General features: G+C 45.1%; 1 protein-coding gene and 1 long non-coding RNA gene across 5 annotated transcripts in view; one reads left to right on the plus strand and one right to left on the minus strand.

The window, feature by feature from the left end:
- Nucleotides 1-5,176: 5,176 nt before the first annotated feature.
- Nucleotides 5,177-7,661, minus strand: LOC308473660. Its single transcript, XR_013984156.1, has 2 exons — nucleotides 7,521-7,661; nucleotides 5,177-5,519 (listed from the first exon to the last, which is right to left on the minus strand). It is a non-coding gene; the product is annotated as an uncharacterized lncRNA (long non-coding RNA).
- The window catches only part of MEIS1 (Meis homeobox 1), a 147,710-nt gene continuing 137,776 nt past the window's right edge, over nucleotides 7,477-17,410 (plus strand). For 2 of the 4 annotated variants that reach the window (XM_080999182.1, XM_080999184.1), the window contains exons 1-5: nucleotides 7,477-7,734; nucleotides 9,184-9,334; nucleotides 9,917-9,967; nucleotides 10,730-10,780; nucleotides 12,102-12,248. In XM_080999182.1, the coding sequence (XP_080855308.1) occupies nucleotides 7,502-7,734; nucleotides 9,184-9,334; nucleotides 9,917-9,967; nucleotides 10,730-10,780; nucleotides 12,102-12,248 (633 nt within the window). In that variant the 5' untranslated portion in view covers nucleotides 7,477-7,501. The remainder of the gene's footprint in view (nucleotides 7,735-9,183; nucleotides 9,335-9,916; nucleotides 9,968-10,729; nucleotides 10,781-12,101; nucleotides 12,249-17,410) is intronic. The other 2 variants (XM_080999181.1, XM_080999183.1) reach the window with 2 other exon arrangements.

The following is a 17,410-nucleotide window of genomic DNA, read 5'->3' on the forward strand; positions in this document are numbered from 1 at the left end:
CATGCTATATATTTAATGGTTATTTGCTTCAGTCAACATCACTTTGACCTGCTTTCCTAGTGATTGCTAAAGGGAGTTTTATACAGAAGCATAAGGACCAATTTATAGAATATGAATCCTTTTCCCCCTTAGTTTTTAAAGATGATTAAGGAACATTACATTTTAGAAGGTTTTGGGAAAGTCCCCTCCCCTAAATTATTATAATATGAATTCATTGAGCCTTTCTCTTTTAGGTCATATCTGGTACATATCAAAGACATCTGAAACTGCTGCTTAAATTTAAGGAAGATTTTTCACCCTCTTTTGTGCATGAGAAATCGATGGGGCTAACTCCTGTGCTACATAGGAAATAATATAATTGTGAACATTATTTTAATCCCTCCTTCAATACATTAGTTTAAGTCATACTGTTCTATACCAAAACCAACCACATTACAGTATAGGAGGATATTTATGGTGCATGGTGTTCCAAAATTCACTCAAGCTATGGGATTTTTTTTTTCATATAAAAATGTTTTTGATGTACACTGCCAAGAGTCATGGGCTGGTGTTTTATTTTGATGCAATAGAGAGCCTCCGTTTAAAAAACAACCTTTGCGTTGTTTTTCTTCTTCGTCATCAGATGAGGTCTCTGCAAAAGCACTCGGTACGTCTGCAGCCCCTTTTCACCTCTGATTTACTAAGGAAAACATTTCATGCTTGTAAAAGCCCACTTAAAAGATTCAGTCCTCCAGCTTCTTCCCCGGCAGCGTCCGAAGGTGTAGCGCCACCAAACAGCGCCCACAGGCGCACCTCATGACCCAACTGAATCTATACCTCTCTACTCAGAAGTAAGTTCCATTGTTCTCAATGGGGCTTGCTCCCAGGTGTATTAGGACTGCAGCCTTTCAACCGAACACGTTTTCATCCCTCTTAACCTGATAAGACAACTTTATTTCTCTCCCACACGAAACCACAAACAGTAGTTTACTTTCCCAGCGCCTCTACCTTCTCATAATAATTTGCTTCAAACCCAAATTATATCTAGTTTTTTTACTTCAGCTAATTTACTGCGCGACTAACATTTTTATAGACTGGGTTAAAAGGCGATCTCTAACTCTTGCCATTGAAACACTTCTAGCAATAAAGTATTCGCTTATTTAATTCATTAAAAGTACGCTTCTTTTCCTTTATTCGCCTTTCTTTGCCTTAAAGTTTCGCGCACAAACTCAAACAGCAGCGGCACATTAATAAACTTTATTGTTACAGTGAATTAATTCCTGGCACAGTATTGTACTGCTTAGGTACTGCAACTTATTGAGTACCAAGAATGTAACTTGGTCAACTCCGAAATGTGAAATTTGCCGTGTCCCGTCCCGCTCCACGCACTCGTATATTCTGGCTGAGAGATCACTTTTATCCCAAACGAAAGTTTTCTTGACAGTGGCTGTAGTTTTTCCAACGTCCAGTAGACGGCATAAACGTTCAAGCCTTCAAATACCAGGCGACCGAGCAGGTTTTGTTTTAAATAATTAAGCAAGCTCACTTTTTTTATTCAGCGAGTGTTTCGGTTGCTTTTGTTTTTGTATGAAGCAAGTAGTATATTCACATAAATTACGATGGTCATATTTTTTGTAAAAAGAGGCAGACTCTAAATCAGGTGACAAAACCTACCCATATTCATAACTCGAATTAAATATAAGCAAATAATCCCACAGCCCTTACCCCAAACTTGCTGAAGAGCATCGTATAAAGGACTGATTAATAGATCTTTAGTATTACAACTATAGTATGTACACCTGAAATTCTTTTGAGGCGTTTTCTGTAGTTTGGGAGAACTAAACTCCTGTATCTGAAATTTAAATCATAACAACAAGCTCAATGTTCAAATGATTTTCCACTGCACGCCAACAAGTTACAGCAGCTCTTTCGGAACTATAACCGTGAAGTGACTGGGAAGAGTTTGTGTGTGTTTTAGATGCATAAACCAGGCCAACTTATGTCTAGACCTCCCCTCCACTTTCTTGTTATGTGCAACTCCGCAACATCACACGTTTAAGTTTCTGAAAGGCTTCCATTTTGACTTCACGCCACGCTCCTTGCTCACGCAGGAGTTTTTCGTGACAAAAGTCGAGGGTAGTAACTCATTTCCCAGTTAATTTTAGTTTTTAACAAATTTATAGCGGTGTTTAGAAAGTTTTAAGGCAACCGTAAATTTTATTAGGAATATTTTATTAAGCCCTCCATTTAATTAATAAAAGACTCTATAACTCTGAAAATGTCAGAGCTGGTAATTATGTTAAACAGTCTAGCTGCCTTTCTCTCCCTCTCCGTCTCTCCCCCCCCCCACCCCGCGCCTAAAGAGATTCAGGCATTTTAAAGACTTGAAAAGAAAAAGCCACTATGCAAAGTCCTGCTTTCTCCTCCTCCTCCTTCTCCTCTTCCTCCTTCTTCTTCACCTCTTTCTTTTTTTCTTTACTGCAGAATGCGTTTTAGGCCTCTCATTCTCCATCCAGACTGTTTACTGAATACAGTGACTTGGCTATTTTGTCTTTGCCTGTCCCGGTAGTACAACCTGACCTCTGGTTGACTCCTGAACTGGACCAGGCGCCCTTTGTTTTCAGAAGTCAGAATCCAGTAAACAAATCTTCTCCAACTCCAAGGCCCCAGTCCATGGCTCGCCCTCGCACATGGCCACTTGATTCATCTTCACTTAATCCCCCCCTCAGTTAACCTCCTTTTATTATCACCTTCTCAGGTTTTGCCCTTTAATGGATCTTTAAATAGTTTTCTTTTTCGCTTGCTCACAGACATTCATTAAGCGTTTGACTTCTTTTTGCTTTTTGGTAAGGTCACTCCGATCACTTCAAACTCTTATCTCCAGCATTCCTTCATTATCTCTGCCACATTTAAAATCTGTTTTCTTTTGTTTGTTTTTCCTTATATCATGCCCTAAAACCTAAATACTGATGGACCAGGGAGGAAAAACACACTTGTGCTGCTGGTGTTAGTATAATGACACCAGGCTAGTGTGTAACATCAGCCTGTAAAGTTTGTTTGTTTTGGTGAATATTTAGTAATGTATGATGTCATGGATCGTCATATTAAAACTAGAAACTTGTACTCGGGAAGTTGGGAGGCAGGAACATTCTGTTTAAGGTCGTAGGCGCAAGAGACTGGTAGTTTACACTAGTGTAATCCGTCGGAAATAAATGTGACTACTCCAGAATAAATGGTTAATAATTTACGCCCTATCTGGGCTACACGTCTCATTCTTTTTCTTAAACTTGACATTTTAGGCAGTGTTACTTTGAGAGCGAGCCCCATTGAACTCATCAGGATTTACGGTCGAGTAAACACGCATGAAATCGGGCTGCCCAAAGTTCTGTTAAAAGTATGTGCCCTGTTTTTTAGAAATTACTATAGAAAAGTCTACACTGACCCTGAAACATCTTGGTGTGATTCGCCACTGAAACTTTTGAGAACTTTGCTTCTCGTTCATATGCGAGGCCTGCAGCGGTGTAGAGAGCCAGAATATAACCTCTGAGGAACTGAAACCAAATGGGCCGAACAGTCATCATTGAACACTCACAGAAGCTGTGCTCGAAACACAAGCGGAGCACGTCCTTCTAAAAGCAGTAGTGTCTTGGAAAGAAAACAATAAAAGTTGTAGCCAGTTTTCTGGGGGGTTTTAGGTTTTTAAAAAAGCTCGCTGCTCCCTTTTCGTCTCCTTTGCACAGTTTTCTGAAAGAGTAAAGAGGCGACCGCAGCGAGACTGTATACTTCAGAGTCCTAGCACCGATGGGAAGTCAGTAATACAGTGAATTCAGATCCCAGGTTTTGGGTTGAATCGGGTCAGTGCTGGGGAGCGGGCGGGCGGCGGTTATAGTTGCATTTCCTAAAAAGGCCATCCAGTTGTGAAGTGTGGGCCGTTGTAGTCGAAAGCACAAAACCCAGGGCTGCCTCGGACAGTTTACGGAGATAGTGAGGAACTGTGCGTTTACTTTTTCCTTTTAATAGATGATTAATTGCCGCCCGCTTAGTCTTTTTATGACCAGTATATTGCAACTCGATACGGCCACGGTGCAATTTCTCACAGCAAGTTCCCGCTGTAATAACTGTTTGCTAATTGTTAAAAAAAAAAAAAAAACCCTTATCCAGAAGGAGCTTTGCGCAAACAATTTGTACTACTGTAATTACACTGTAAAAGTGTTTTAGCCTCGATTGGGCTGAATTAATCTCAGAAAGGCCTGGGAATGACACTGGGTACAAGATGAATAGCTCCCTTCCTTTCCCTTTCTCCCAGACCCACCCCCTTCTAAAAAAGCATTGCACGGCTAGGAATGCTTTCCTAAGAGAAACTTGGGAAGCCAGGGGGTCTCGCTTCTGTTAGAGAGAAGAGTGAGAGGTCATGGTCCAACGGGGGTTTAAAGTGGGCAAAACTGCCTTACCTGGGAAGCTTTAATTTTTCCACCAGCCCCCGCCGCTGGTGCGTAAGGCTGAGGTATCTCACCGCGAGGTGGTGAGCCCAAAAATTGTGTGTTTGTGTGTGTGTGTTTGGAGTTTGTTTCTGAAAGTAGTTTGAAACCTCCTAACACATGTACCAGGGGAACAATATTTGCTAGCATGCAGCAGATTGCTCGTTCTCTCTCTTTCCTTTCTATGTTTTTTTCTTAAACAGAAGAATGCTTCTCCCCTCAGGTGAACCCGGTTCTTGGAAATATGAGCGTGGAGCGATTACTCCTCCACTCTTCGGCCACATCCATAAGGCTGCTTGGACCCTTGGTGTGACTGCACGGCAGTTGGATTTTGTGCTTTATTCCCCCACTCGTTGGACTGATCTGATAGATGTCAGGCCTTCCTTCTCTTTCCCTTAATACTCAACTTTTTATTATCTCCATCAGCCAACAACAGGTATTCGTCTCTAAAGAACAGGGGCCGGAAAAATAACCGACCATTGTACGGGGAATTGTGGAAAAAAGAAACCCCTTATTATTGTGAATCTTCGCCTTCAACTCCCAGAAGCGTCTGTGCGTCGTCCCATTTCTGTTTGAAAAAGCAAATTTAAATCAACCCCTCCCGTCCTTTAGAAATACATGTTTTTTGGCCCAAAAAACCTTAATAGCAGCACGCAGGAGACAGAAAGCGAGGCTGTGCTGTTGGAAGCAGCAGCAAAATATTTCTGTTAACGTTTCACTTAAGAGTCTTCTTTGGCCCGAACCAAACCTTATGTGATTTATTTCTGTTGAAATATATTGGTAGAGCATGTGAGAAGCAAACCATAACATTGCCACGGTGCTAGATCAGAGAGGACAGAAATTCTTCATTCGAGGAATGAATTGGAACAACAATAACAAACTTTTTTTTTATTTATCTGGAACACTTCATGATACCTCTGCTGCCTATAAAAGGTACCAAACTGCAGCTTTTACTGTCACGTGTGAACAGGATGCTGTGCTCAGGAAGACGCCTGGAGATGCGATCCCCGATCCACCTCACCTCTTGCCTTTCTGGAATCACTCGGTGCAGGGGGGAGACATCTGTGTGAGCCGACCAAGAAAAAACATTATACCCAGACAAAGTGACAGAAGTGTAAAGCAGCTCCCAAAGCCCACTCCAAAACAGAAGAGAGACCACTGGATCTCACATTTTACCCCTTTTTAAAGAGGCAAACCAAGAAAAACCAAGATAAAGCCTTTTCCCACCCGCCCTCTCTGTTTAATATAGCAGCGGTCGTATTCCCCTTTTGGATTAAATCCCAACACAGGGCAAGGCAAATGAGCAATCTTTCTGAACTTAGCAACTTCGGTTCTCTGTGAAGTGGCTTTTGGGGGAGGAGGCGCTCCCCGCAGATCGAAGCTCCCTGCTGATCGATTATTTGATAATTGATTTCTCCCAAAAAAACCAATCCATGCCTGGCTTTTCGAGAAAGGGTCCTGATTGGATTACAGCTGCTCCACTGCTGCCTCCGGCGGGGGAGATTCCCCCTTCTAGGAGGTTTTCAAAAGGAATGGAGGGGAGTCGGTGGGGGCGGGGAAACCCTGCCTGGCGGAGATCTCTGCTCTGGGGGGGAAAGATGTAGCAGTTTGGAGACAACTCCTGGCGCAAACGCCTCGCCTCGGACGGCGGAGGTGCAGTTCCAGCAAAGCAGGCTAGTTTGCTCCCCTAATAGGGCTTTCTTCTCCCTTAACTCCGCTTCCTTTTGTATTCGCTTGCGAGGGGAGAAAGGGCGACGCGTAAAAGTCCTGCAATTTCAAGGCGCCAGGCAAAGGTTCGCTTTTACAGAGCGAAGAGTAAATAGAAATTAATCACTTTATTTCTAGACAAAGGAAATGGCCACTAGCCTCGGAGGTTGCTAACAGTGTAGCGAGGGGTCGCTGCTGCATGTGCCCTAGATGTGACACGGGGGCGGGGAGTGGGCGATCTGGTGCACCAGACACAGCCCCCCCCCCATCTCGTGTGTGTGTGTGTGAGAGAGAGAGAGAGAGAGAGACGTCTTCAGAACTGACCTCGGTCCCATTTGATGAACCTAAGCAGAACCGTAGTCACAGAAGCAGATTCACTACAAGAAAGAAAGAAAGAAAGAAAGAAAGAAAGAAAGAGGGATTGGATAGGAAAGGTGGAAAAAGCCCTAAACGTTGACGAAGCAGAGGAGAAGAAGATAGAGAAATTCCGTGTAAAAGAACACACACACACACACACAAACACACACACACACACAACCTTCAACGCCACATTGGCGTGAGTTTAAAGAGAAACCACCCAACGCCAGAAAGCCCATTTTCTCTTGACTTTCTCCCCTGTTAGTGATTCAGAAGGTAGCAAAGGAGAAGCTGGAAGTGAGGGGAGGGGGTAGTCTTCCGACGAGCAGGAGGACCCGCGCTCCAAGGCAAGCCTCCAAAACATTCGTGAATCTTTTCAAACATCAGGGAAGGTCTGCCACTTGAGGCTTCTGGCAGGCACAACCGATGCCCACAGGGAAATCTCACAAAAAATAAAGGGAGGTTGTTTTAATGCACGTGTTAATAATAGGTGTCCTCATTTTAACTTCTGCTGAGAAAACCTAGAGGAGGAGGCATCTTTCCAGCATGCATTTAGGTTGAGCTGGACTCCAGAGAAGTCCTCCATCCCCCAGTTAACTTTTTCATTTCCACGAGGACGCTGTGCCAGGACCCCAGGAGGAAAGGACTTGCGAAGGCCTAGTGGAAAATGCATTGGAGACTGGACCCAAGACCAAAGAAACAAAAACAGGAAAAAAAACACCACCCCCCAACACACACAAACCAAACCAAACCGCAGGGAAAACTTCTTTCACTTTTTTTAAAAAAAGACGCGGCCTTCCCGGTCCCTTATGTTTCGCCATCTTCCTCCCCAAGTGACCGAGTGGATCTTCTGTGCGCCTTGGTTCCCACTCTCCTCGCACCCACCCCAGCACACGAAGTTGCTCTCCCCCCCCCCCTTTAAACTGCGCTGCGAAGGACTGGCCTTCAAGCTGACCCTTGTCTTTTCCCTCCTGTCTGTTATGCAGTACGACGATTTACCCCATTACGGTGGGATGGATGGAGTGGGGATCCCGAGCACCATGTACGGGGACCCCCATGCCGCCAGATCCATGCAGCCCGTCCACCACATGAATCACGGTCCTCCGCTTCACTCCCATCAATACCCGCACACAGCTCACACCAACGCCATGCCCCCAAGCATGGGCTCCTCCGTCAATGACGCTTTAAAGAGAGATAAAGATGCCATTTATGGGTAGGTACAGCTAGCATCAGGTTCATTAGCTTAAGACGTGCTCGTTCCCCGTTCTTCCCCTCCCTGAAGAAAGCCACCGTTTACTCGAGACCGTAGGTAAATAATCCGGGGCAGCCGAGGCTTTGCATGGGGACGACGGACCAGGGGTGGCGGCGGGTTGATGTCAGTGCCTCTCCTTGCCCATCGGTCTCGGATGGACAAATAAACACCCTCTCAGAGCGAGATTTTGAAGGATAAATGCAAAAAGGTTGAGCCACTTTACACTATCATTCTAAACACCGCAACACACCTCGCCTAAACCCATGACTTGTTATAGGTAGAGAGGGAAAGAAGGAATGAAGATAGAGAGAAAGAAACTGTGGTGGCAGTAGACATAAAAACAGAGGGCGCTGATTGCAAGTAAAATATTTTCAGGAATAGTTGAGAAAAAATGAATATTTCCTTTCCCCTCCTTCTACGTTAAAGTAAAACGTTTTAAAATGTAGCAAACCTTTAAATAATGTTTCATTTAAAATGAGAACTTCAAGGCTGACTTCAAAGTTGCAACCCCACGTCTCTCTATAGCATTTGAAGTCTCTCCAACGTGGGAACTTTAAAAGTAGGGTTTTTTTGGTGGGGGAGCTTGCTCTGTCTCACAAATATGACTTAAAAGGAATAATCACCAATTCAGTTTCAATTCGGAGTGTGAAGCACAAGGTGTAAAATAAAGGAGGACATGACGTTACTGTGGCAAAATGTTTAAAACGTGAGATTTCATCAATCCAACAAGGTAATTTATTATAGTGCAGTAACCAGGCAGTGTGTGTGAGAGAGAGACAGAGAAAGAGAGTTTGGAAAGGGATAGTCTAGGACAACTGGAGAGGAAGGGCTGGTGTCACACATTTTAGCGGTTAGAGATGGGTGACTTTTTAGGGGACGTGTCCCCCCACCCTACCCTCCACGCCTGCACCCCCACCCGTTCCAAGCCTGGTTGGCAATTTAGCTGAGCTGCGAAACTTCGCAGTCCACTCCAAATTATAAATAAAAGCAGAGTCCCCACTCCACCTTAGTGTACATGGGACTCCATTCGGTCTTCCCCCACAACTAAACCTACAAAAGAAAATTCGGTGGTGGGTGTGTTTTTTTTTGCGGGGGGGGGGGAGATTTCAAAATGGCAACTACACCCGAGGTTGGTTTGAACTTTAGCTAACGTTAACAACCTCTCTGACCAAGTTTGCTTCAAAACGGCCATCCTGGAGATCTCTATGGCTCAGGCCCTTGGGATCCAGGTCTGGAGAGTAGCAAAGTGAGCAGTGATTGGAGAAGTGGGTGTAAAAAGCCGGGGGGGGGGTGCCGGTGGCTGAGGAGACCTGCTGCTGTAAACTTCATTTTGGACGCTCCTCTTGAATTTGCTCTAATTGCTGTGTCGTCTTGTGTGCTGCTTTGGTGACTCTTGTATTTTTCTTTCAGACACCCCCTCTTCCCCCTCTTCCCCCTCTTAGCACTGATTTTTGAGAAATGTGAATTAGCGACATGCACTCCCCGGGAACCCGGGGTGGCGGGCGGCGATGTTTGCTCCTCAGAGTCTTTCAACGAAGACATAGCAGTGTTTGCCAAACAGGTCAGAAAACAAGTCTCAATGCAAATCTCTTGCGCTTTCCCTCCTGTATGTTCCAAATGTCTGATGATGACGAGAGTAATAGCAGCAGTAGCAGCAGCAGCAGTAGTAATAGCACTAATAAAGTGACAAGGCTAGAATGCATTGGAACTGTTATCCCTTGTCACACACGCCCCCTCCCCGGAATGGATCGCAAGCCTCCGGCCTCAGGTTCCTCCCCACATTGACTTGGGGGCGAGCCTCGGAGGTTTTCTGCCCTCTGCCCGCCACCTTGCAAAGGAGCCTGCTTCAGGCTTTTGGACCAAGGCGCAGCTGACGCTCGAAAGCCTTTGCTTGGCGTGGCGAAAGTACTGCTGGCTTCAGCCCCCGAAAGTATTCCCGGTGCCTTCGCTTCGCTTCCCTAAGCGGGTGCCTTCCAAATCCAGCACTCGGGGGCTTTGCATGAAAGATTGCATAATGGACCCCACTATGTAACGAAGCTAGGAAAGATAATAACGCCTTTGCCTCGTCTCCTTTCGTATTTCAAACCTCTTTTTATTTCTTCTTTTTAAAAAACCCGTCCTGAACTTCCCACGGTGTATGTAGATCCGAGCAGAGAAACCCTTATTTTCTTCTAATCCTGAACTGGATAACTTGGTAAGAGTTCAAATACATATTTGGTATTATATTATCTTATTCCTGGAGATGCAGTTGTCATTAGTACTATTTTAAAGTTCTTTGGAAAACGTCTCATTAGGAAGTTTATAGCTTGAATTTTGTGTAACCGGAAGCGCAGGTCAACCGCGCAGCAACAACACGCGATCCAGACATAAGAACTGGGGTTGGGTAGTCGAGGGCGCTTGTTTAGCGTCCAAGAGATGCTGCTGTTTATTTAAATGTGATTATTTCATTGTTTTGGAAAGGTCGAAATAGCTCACCTCTGTTTGTGAAACAGTTTTATAGCTATTATGGGTTGCGAGGGATTGAGCCAAACTCACCTTAGATAGATAGGTAAATAAATAAATAAATAAGTAAGTAAAGGCGATCTTTAAAAATTAGACATGCGGTATTGGGAACAGCTCCTCCTCCCTTCCCCAAGTCTGCCAGGCTGTTTATCCAGAAGTATTACAATATAGAGAATATACTTTTAAAAAATAAAATAAAATAAATGTTTGTGATCCGTGTAATTTAGCTACTTGGTTAAAATGGTAATAATTTTTTTTAAAAAAACAAACAAACTTGAGAGCTCTCCATGTTAAACAACATACAAAAGCCATTGCTATTAACTTTTAGTGTTGCCATAAATCAAAACACACACGTACATATATGTGCGTTACATTCACACATATCTACTCTGATAGTAGAAATGAAAGCCAGCTATGGAGACACAGAGACTCACGTTGTTTTGTATCTTTGCAGATGATCCAAGCCATACAAGTATTAAGGTTTCATCTGTTGGAATTAGAGAAGGTAATATTCTCTCTCTCTCTCTCTTACTCTCTCTCTTACTCTCTCTCTCTCTCTCTCTCCCTCCCTCCCTTCCTCCCTCCCAATAATGTTTCACGAAGTTGAAGCTTCGGCAGAATTTGCATAAATGTCTTTCTTTCTGGTAATTAGTGTCAAGACCAATCATGCCGTCCATTTCTCTTCGCAGTTTAATTACAATTTCAGCCACAAAAAATCTGGATCACGAACTCGCTGGCTGTGTATCCCTTTTTACTACCTTTGTACAAATTGTTGCGCATTCTCTCTACGTTTGATAATGTTTGGAACACTGATACGTCTTCTGTCTGGTTCCTGTGGGTAGTTAGGTCAAGGCACTTCGTTTGGTTTGTAGTTAGTTTTGTAGTGTATTTTTTTTAAGGCATCTGCAGGGTCACACGCAGGGCATAGATTGTCCTGTCACGTTGTGCAGAAACAAGCCAGAGCTGCTAGATGCGTCAGTTTCTGTGTCTCTTGAACTGGGCAACTCTCGTCCCCCCACCCATCCCTAAGACGAAGAGACCTGAGCAATCCGAGTTTGCTCCTTAAATTTCTGCGTAGCAATAATAAATTCGGTTCTGGATGCAAGTATATTTCAAGGCTGCGCCAGAATCGAAGCATTTCGGGGACCTATATTTCAGTGGACCTGTGTATGTCATTGATAGCTGGAGAATTTACCCCTTGCCCTAAAAATAAACATCTATGAGAGATTTATTAATACATGGGGGAGTGGGGAGGGATGCAGGCATTCCAGGCATTTTATCTAACAGGAACAAGTGGATTGGTTTCGTTCTACAAGAAATAGGCTAAAATAGGCCCATTCACATTAGGTTACAGTGCCTCCAAATTTAAGGTCATGGATGTGTATAATGTTTTTCACCAGAGTGCATTCAGCTCTGCTTACAAGTGGAGGAGGGGACCCTTTGTGTCCCCAACCTCCTTCGGAAAGGGTTTGCGATGATATAACTGGGTGAAATTAAATAGTTTACCTTAAATGTCACCCATGCAGGTCACCTCGCTAATGGTCACAGCTCCGAGAGCAGATGAATTTAACACGGGTGTTGAATACGTTGTAGGCTGTGAATCATCTTGTCACTGTCAATTTTCTGGGATATCTCTATTTTGCTAGAAAAGAAAGTTATTCTTAATTCTGGATGCGTCTCGAGGGGATAATTGCAGCGTGTTTCCCCCTGTTTAGAACTTTTGATGTCAGGAACGGGGAGGGGGAGGGGGAAGTGATTGCTCTTGTCAATTTCACTTAACATGCGCTTGACTATATTTTGGTTTTGTTACTTCTGTCATAATGTAGGTACACGAATTGTGTGACAATTTCTGCCACCGGTATATTAGCTGTTTGAAAGGAAAAATGCCTATCGATTTGGTGATAGACGATAGAGAAGGCGGATCAAAATCAGACAGTGAAGACATAACGAGATCAGCAAATCTAACAGATCAGGTATGATCATCTCCAGTCTTGTAACAACCGCTCAAATCTGTATGCAGATAGCTCACTGGGTCACAACGCCCCTTTTTATTATTTGCATATGATTAAGCCCCTTTTAGATAAATTTCCATCGAAATGAAAATTTTTGAATAATGTGGCCATTATTGTTTCATTAAGGCTTGCTCTCCGATTCGACCTGGCAAAATGAGCTTGTAAAAGCATCGCCTGCAAACTTGACCTGTTCCTTGTCGCTTTTAATTTTTGTCTTTATTTTATTTACTCCCTTTTTAATGATAATAGAAGTGTTTAGGCCTGAATCGTAGGCTTTCGGGTAAAGTAATGATTTGGGGGTGGAGGTGGGGGTGAAGAGAAGGGGGGTGGGGGAAATCCGAGATAGGTGGTCCGGGGAAAGAAGGCAGAGAGGGTTTGAAATCTAGCAAATGCTGGCTATTTTCTTTCTCTCTCTACGGTTCATTAGCCTGTCTTGTCAGTTCTTCTTGGCCCGAACGCTTTTAGACCTCAGTGAACATTGCTTTGTGCCGAGCTTGACGGCTGCAAAGGGCGTCGGGTTTTATTTGACTTAACCGAGAAAATAAATAATAAAAGCACGATTCCTTTTATTTTATTTTATTTTAAATAATCGTGCGCGCGCTCCAAATTGCCTGCATGCATTCGACACGCCTTATATGGGATATTCGCCATCAGTTGCAAGGGTAGGCCCAATCCCGCCGCATGCCAGTGTGATTTAAAGTGGTAATTTCGCCATGGCCACATGCGCTTCCTCGGAATGTGCTATGCTTTCTTCTTCTTCTCTTAAGGAAAACGAAAGTGCCGTTTTGGATTAATACGGGATGTGATACTAACTAATCGATGCTCCTTAACACAGCAATTAGCGACCATCGGGGTCTTGGTTCGCGGAAGGTGGCAGGATGGTTAATGGTTGTTGTTGAGTTGCAGAAGCCGTTTCCCTTTCAAAGGAAGCGACTGGCTGCTCCGAGTTTTTTCTACTTTACGACCCGATACGTCGGAGGGTCCCAGGGACAATCGGGCCGCGGCTCTGTACGCTTCCTTTTGTTAAAAAGAAAAGAGAGCCAGGCGCCGCCGAGCCGGCTTGGGTCTCCTGGAAGCAGCTCTTGGGATCCCCAAGGAGGCACCGTCGGGTTGACTTAGCGCGTTCTTTCCTAGATCCGCTTTGGTGAGAGGCGCACCGCGCTGGCGCGTGGGGATGCGCTCTCTTTGGTGGCGCGCCTTGCTTAGGCGCGATGAGGCATGGCGAGCAGAGGCTGTCCGGAGCAAGAGGAGCGCGCGCGTGCTGAGCCCTGGACTTTCCAGAAGCTCATGGACAAAATGTTAATATTAATATAGGGAACGAGTTGCGTGGAGGCTCTGCTTCGCCGCGCCTCTGCTGGCAGTCAGCAGCGCCTTTCCCCTGTGTCCTCTCCTAAGTGGGCGTGTAGCTCGCACTCTGCTGGTCTCCTGGCACGACGGAGGCGAGATGGTCCCTGTCTGGGGAGATGGCTCTCCTTTCTGCCTCCGCCGCAGCCCCTGCCTGGACGCCGAGCACCCGGGAGCTGTTACAATCCAGCCCTGGATGAGGAAAAGCTCGGGGAGCTGCTCTTGAATAACAATTGTAATCCAACAAGCCTAACTAGAAAATGGGTTTCTAAAAGCTCTGGAGCGCTTGGTACATAAAGCTATTTGAGCAAATTACAAGAATCGCTCAGGGGCACGAATGAAATCAACACTTTAATTGCCTCCAAAATGAAGATTTATACCCCATTTTCCAAACGAACCATTATTTTATTAAAGTGAAAGCCGAAGAAGTGAACTTATGTGGGTTTGTGTTTGTTTGTCTTTTGGTTTCTGTTTTCTTTTTAAGAAAAGAAGGGGGGTTTGATATTATTGATACGCTGAGACCCTTATCTTCAGCTGTTTCCGCATCCTTCCCTTTCTTTCCCTTCGCAAAAACGACGATCTAAATATCCAGCCCATTATAACTTTAGGGTTGGGAAGGGGTAGAGGGGCGCCGGGAGCCGAAAGTTCTCCCGTTTTAAACTTTTGATACTTGTCTTGTCGCTATTAGGTGAGATTGGCCAGCAGTTTATTGCGTTTCCAGTGACTTGAGACTGAGAAGTTGGACTGGGGTCGAGGTGGTCTATTCAGTTTATACACACAGAGAGAGAGATATTTAGAGAGAGAGAGAGCCTCTCGTGCTCCTCACAGTTTATAAAAATCGCGCGGGGTCGTGGCTCCCGATCCTTCGTTTTTGACTTTAGCACAAGCTCCAAGGAAGACTGGCTTCAAGTTCAGTGGAGAACTCTGTTGCAGGCTGCGCCGCGCAGGCAGATCCCCTCCAGGTGCTGCGCCAGCCGCGGTGCCACGTTAGTTGTCTCGGGAGCTGTGCTGGGTTTCTTTCTCCGCCTTTGCTCGGCCCTCGACGGCAGAGCCCTGAGCCGCCGGGAGCAAGAGGCCGCTCCTCCTCTCTCTTGCCGGGCTGGGCTCGGTGGGGCGGGGAGGAGAAGCCTCCCTTCCCGTAGCTGCGCCCACCCCGTCGGAGAGAAGAGGGTGGCTCTCGTCTGTGCCGAAGCACCCAGCCTCCTGCGACGGAAAGCCGGCGGAGCGAGCGCGCAGACGCCCCCTTCCGGCGATCCGATTTGTGCTCCAGTTGCGCGAAGCGCAGCCCGGAGAAAAGCGGCGACATTTCAGCCTCCACCCAACGCTCTGATCTGAGCTGGTCCGGAGGATCGCGCAGAGCCTAACGTGCTGGTGTGGCAGCTGGGATTAGGGGAGCTGGGCTGGAGAAACCGGGGCGCCGCCGGCCGGGCCCTGGTGTGGGATGCGGGAAAGCTGGTGCGCACGTTGGAGAGCGAATGGGATTAGGGAATGGTCGTTGTGGGGAAGGAAACCCACAGTGGGGAGAGCACAGGGGTTTTGTTGACCCCGTGCCGCGTGTGTGGATTCGAGACGTGAACAGATTTGCACAAAAAGTGCGTGCGCTTTATGACACCTGCTTTTGCAGGTGGGCAGGATGGCTCCAAAACAAACCAGAGGTCACACCCAACTGGTAATATGCCGTGACAGACAGAATGTCAAAGGCGAAGCTTTCCCCATATTTGTAGCTCCGTATTAGAGAAGGTCTAAGCTGTTTAATTTTTGCCTGTCCCGCAGTGCTAAAGGCCAAGGGCCCTGCTCTTCTCCAAGGCCAGCCTGAAACCATGCAAAGAAATCAAGTTTCAGGATCCAGTTCTGTTACCACAGGCATTTCATCAGCTAATCTGAAACTGGCAGTGCAAGCATGGTGTTTCAGATGGAGTCAAGAGGGACTGAAGATTTACAGCAATTCTGTGCAGATGCTTATGCTTGGATAAATTCAGTGTTTAAATTGTTGAAAAGTAAGCAGTGTGTTCATTAGTTGCAGTTGTTTACTAATATCTCATAATAACTACTGTTTTTTTATAGGGGAAAAAACTTTTTTGAGCAAAAAGGGTTTGAAATCAGCACCCAGCCCTGAAGCTCACTGGATAACTCTGAGCCATTCACTCTCTCTTGGCCCAATATACTTCGCAGGGCTGCTGTGGGCATAAAAATGAAAGGGGGAAAATAATGAACACCACTGTTGAACTCTTTGGAGGAAAGGTGCTTAGGCCACCACCAGCAACTCATCTGCATGGATGGGAAAGCAACTAATAAGTGTTCCCTGCATATTGCTGCCACAGTCAACTCAACCAACATTCCCCCTCCTTCAGTGGCTCCATTTCCCTAGGAAAAAACCCAGCACTTTTAATTGTGAAGCACACGTCTTCACCCCATCATTCCACTGCTACATTCTTGACATGTTAGAATAAAAACAACAGCAACACAACATTTGGATGATGTGAGATATATTAAAAATTAACACCTGCAACTGCATAAATGCAGTACTGCATAGTATTCACAGGCAACAAAGAGGTGATGAGACACTAGAAACATATTTGAAGCCAGAGAAACAGGCATCCTCCCTGCCGCCATGCGTTGATTGCTGTGAAATTTAAAAACTGGAATGTAGCAAACAAAAACAGTTTGCCATATACATTTTTAATAATGATAATAATCTGAGCACATGCAGCCTCACATTTTAAACTCCCCTAAATCATTATTGTTGTTGCTTACTTCCTGCCTTGGGCCAGTCACCATCTCTCAGCTGAACCTACCTCACATGGTTGTTGTGAAGCTATAGAAAGTTGTACAAAATAGCTGTAAAGGGGTACATGCTGCTTGTATTATATACATCACATTTTGGTTCCCTTAATAACCAGTGATGCATCTATGTAGTGCTGTGTAAGGGGGATGTTTGTTTCTGCCACTCTTCTCCTGCAAGTTAGTAGAGCCCCAAAGCTCCAGCCAACCTTAATCTGACTTGGTTATGGTGGGTGTTATTCAACTAAAATTTAATCATGGTAAACCCACTGAAATTAAGTTAGGTTCATTGATTTCAATGGGTCTGCTCTGAATAAAACTTAATTGAATACCACCCTGTGTATTTATATGCATAAATCACTAAGTTTTCTCCTTGGTTGGTGTGCAGAGTGTCCCACTATTAATCTTTTTCTGCCAAGAAAGCCAAGGCTGTAATCCTTGCAAGCCCCATTAAACCCAAAGAGACTTACTTCTGAGTAGACATGTAGACCATTGTATTGTAAGTTAACTATACAATGAATTCTTAAGGGCTTGTCTGGACTTCCCTCCTGCAAGATATGCCTACGTATGTTTGCAAAGTTTTCACATTTGGCACTTGCCTTTTGGGGAGGGAGTATTTATCATTTACCTGCACTTACTATTCCCTAGAAAATAACTTCTAGAAAGTGCCTGATCTTAAAACTACTGAGATTCCAAGGAACAGAAAAGGAAGCAAAAGTTGGAAAGAAAAATGCAGGGCCTTTGCGAACTGTGCTTTAGGACCCAGTGGATTGCAACCTATCTTCTGGGGTTCAGGCAAGTCAAACAATGCTAAGTTCACTCATGGGCTAGAAACCCGTAAAGGTGCGACCAGCTGGGCTGCTTTATCTCACGAAAATTGCTTGTATTTTTCCTGATTTCCGAAGTTTATTCAGGAGTCTCATGATTTCAAATGAAAGCTCAGTCCAGGCTGCACTCTGTTGCCTGGTGCATAAGGACTCCTAGCAGCTGAAAGAGAG

The sequence above is a fragment of the Podarcis pityusensis genome, assembly GCF_964106645.2.
Source record: "Podarcis pityusensis genome assembly, chromosome: 3".
Classification (NCBI taxonomy): domain Eukaryota; kingdom Metazoa; phylum Chordata; class Lepidosauria; order Squamata; family Lacertidae; genus Podarcis; species Podarcis pityusensis.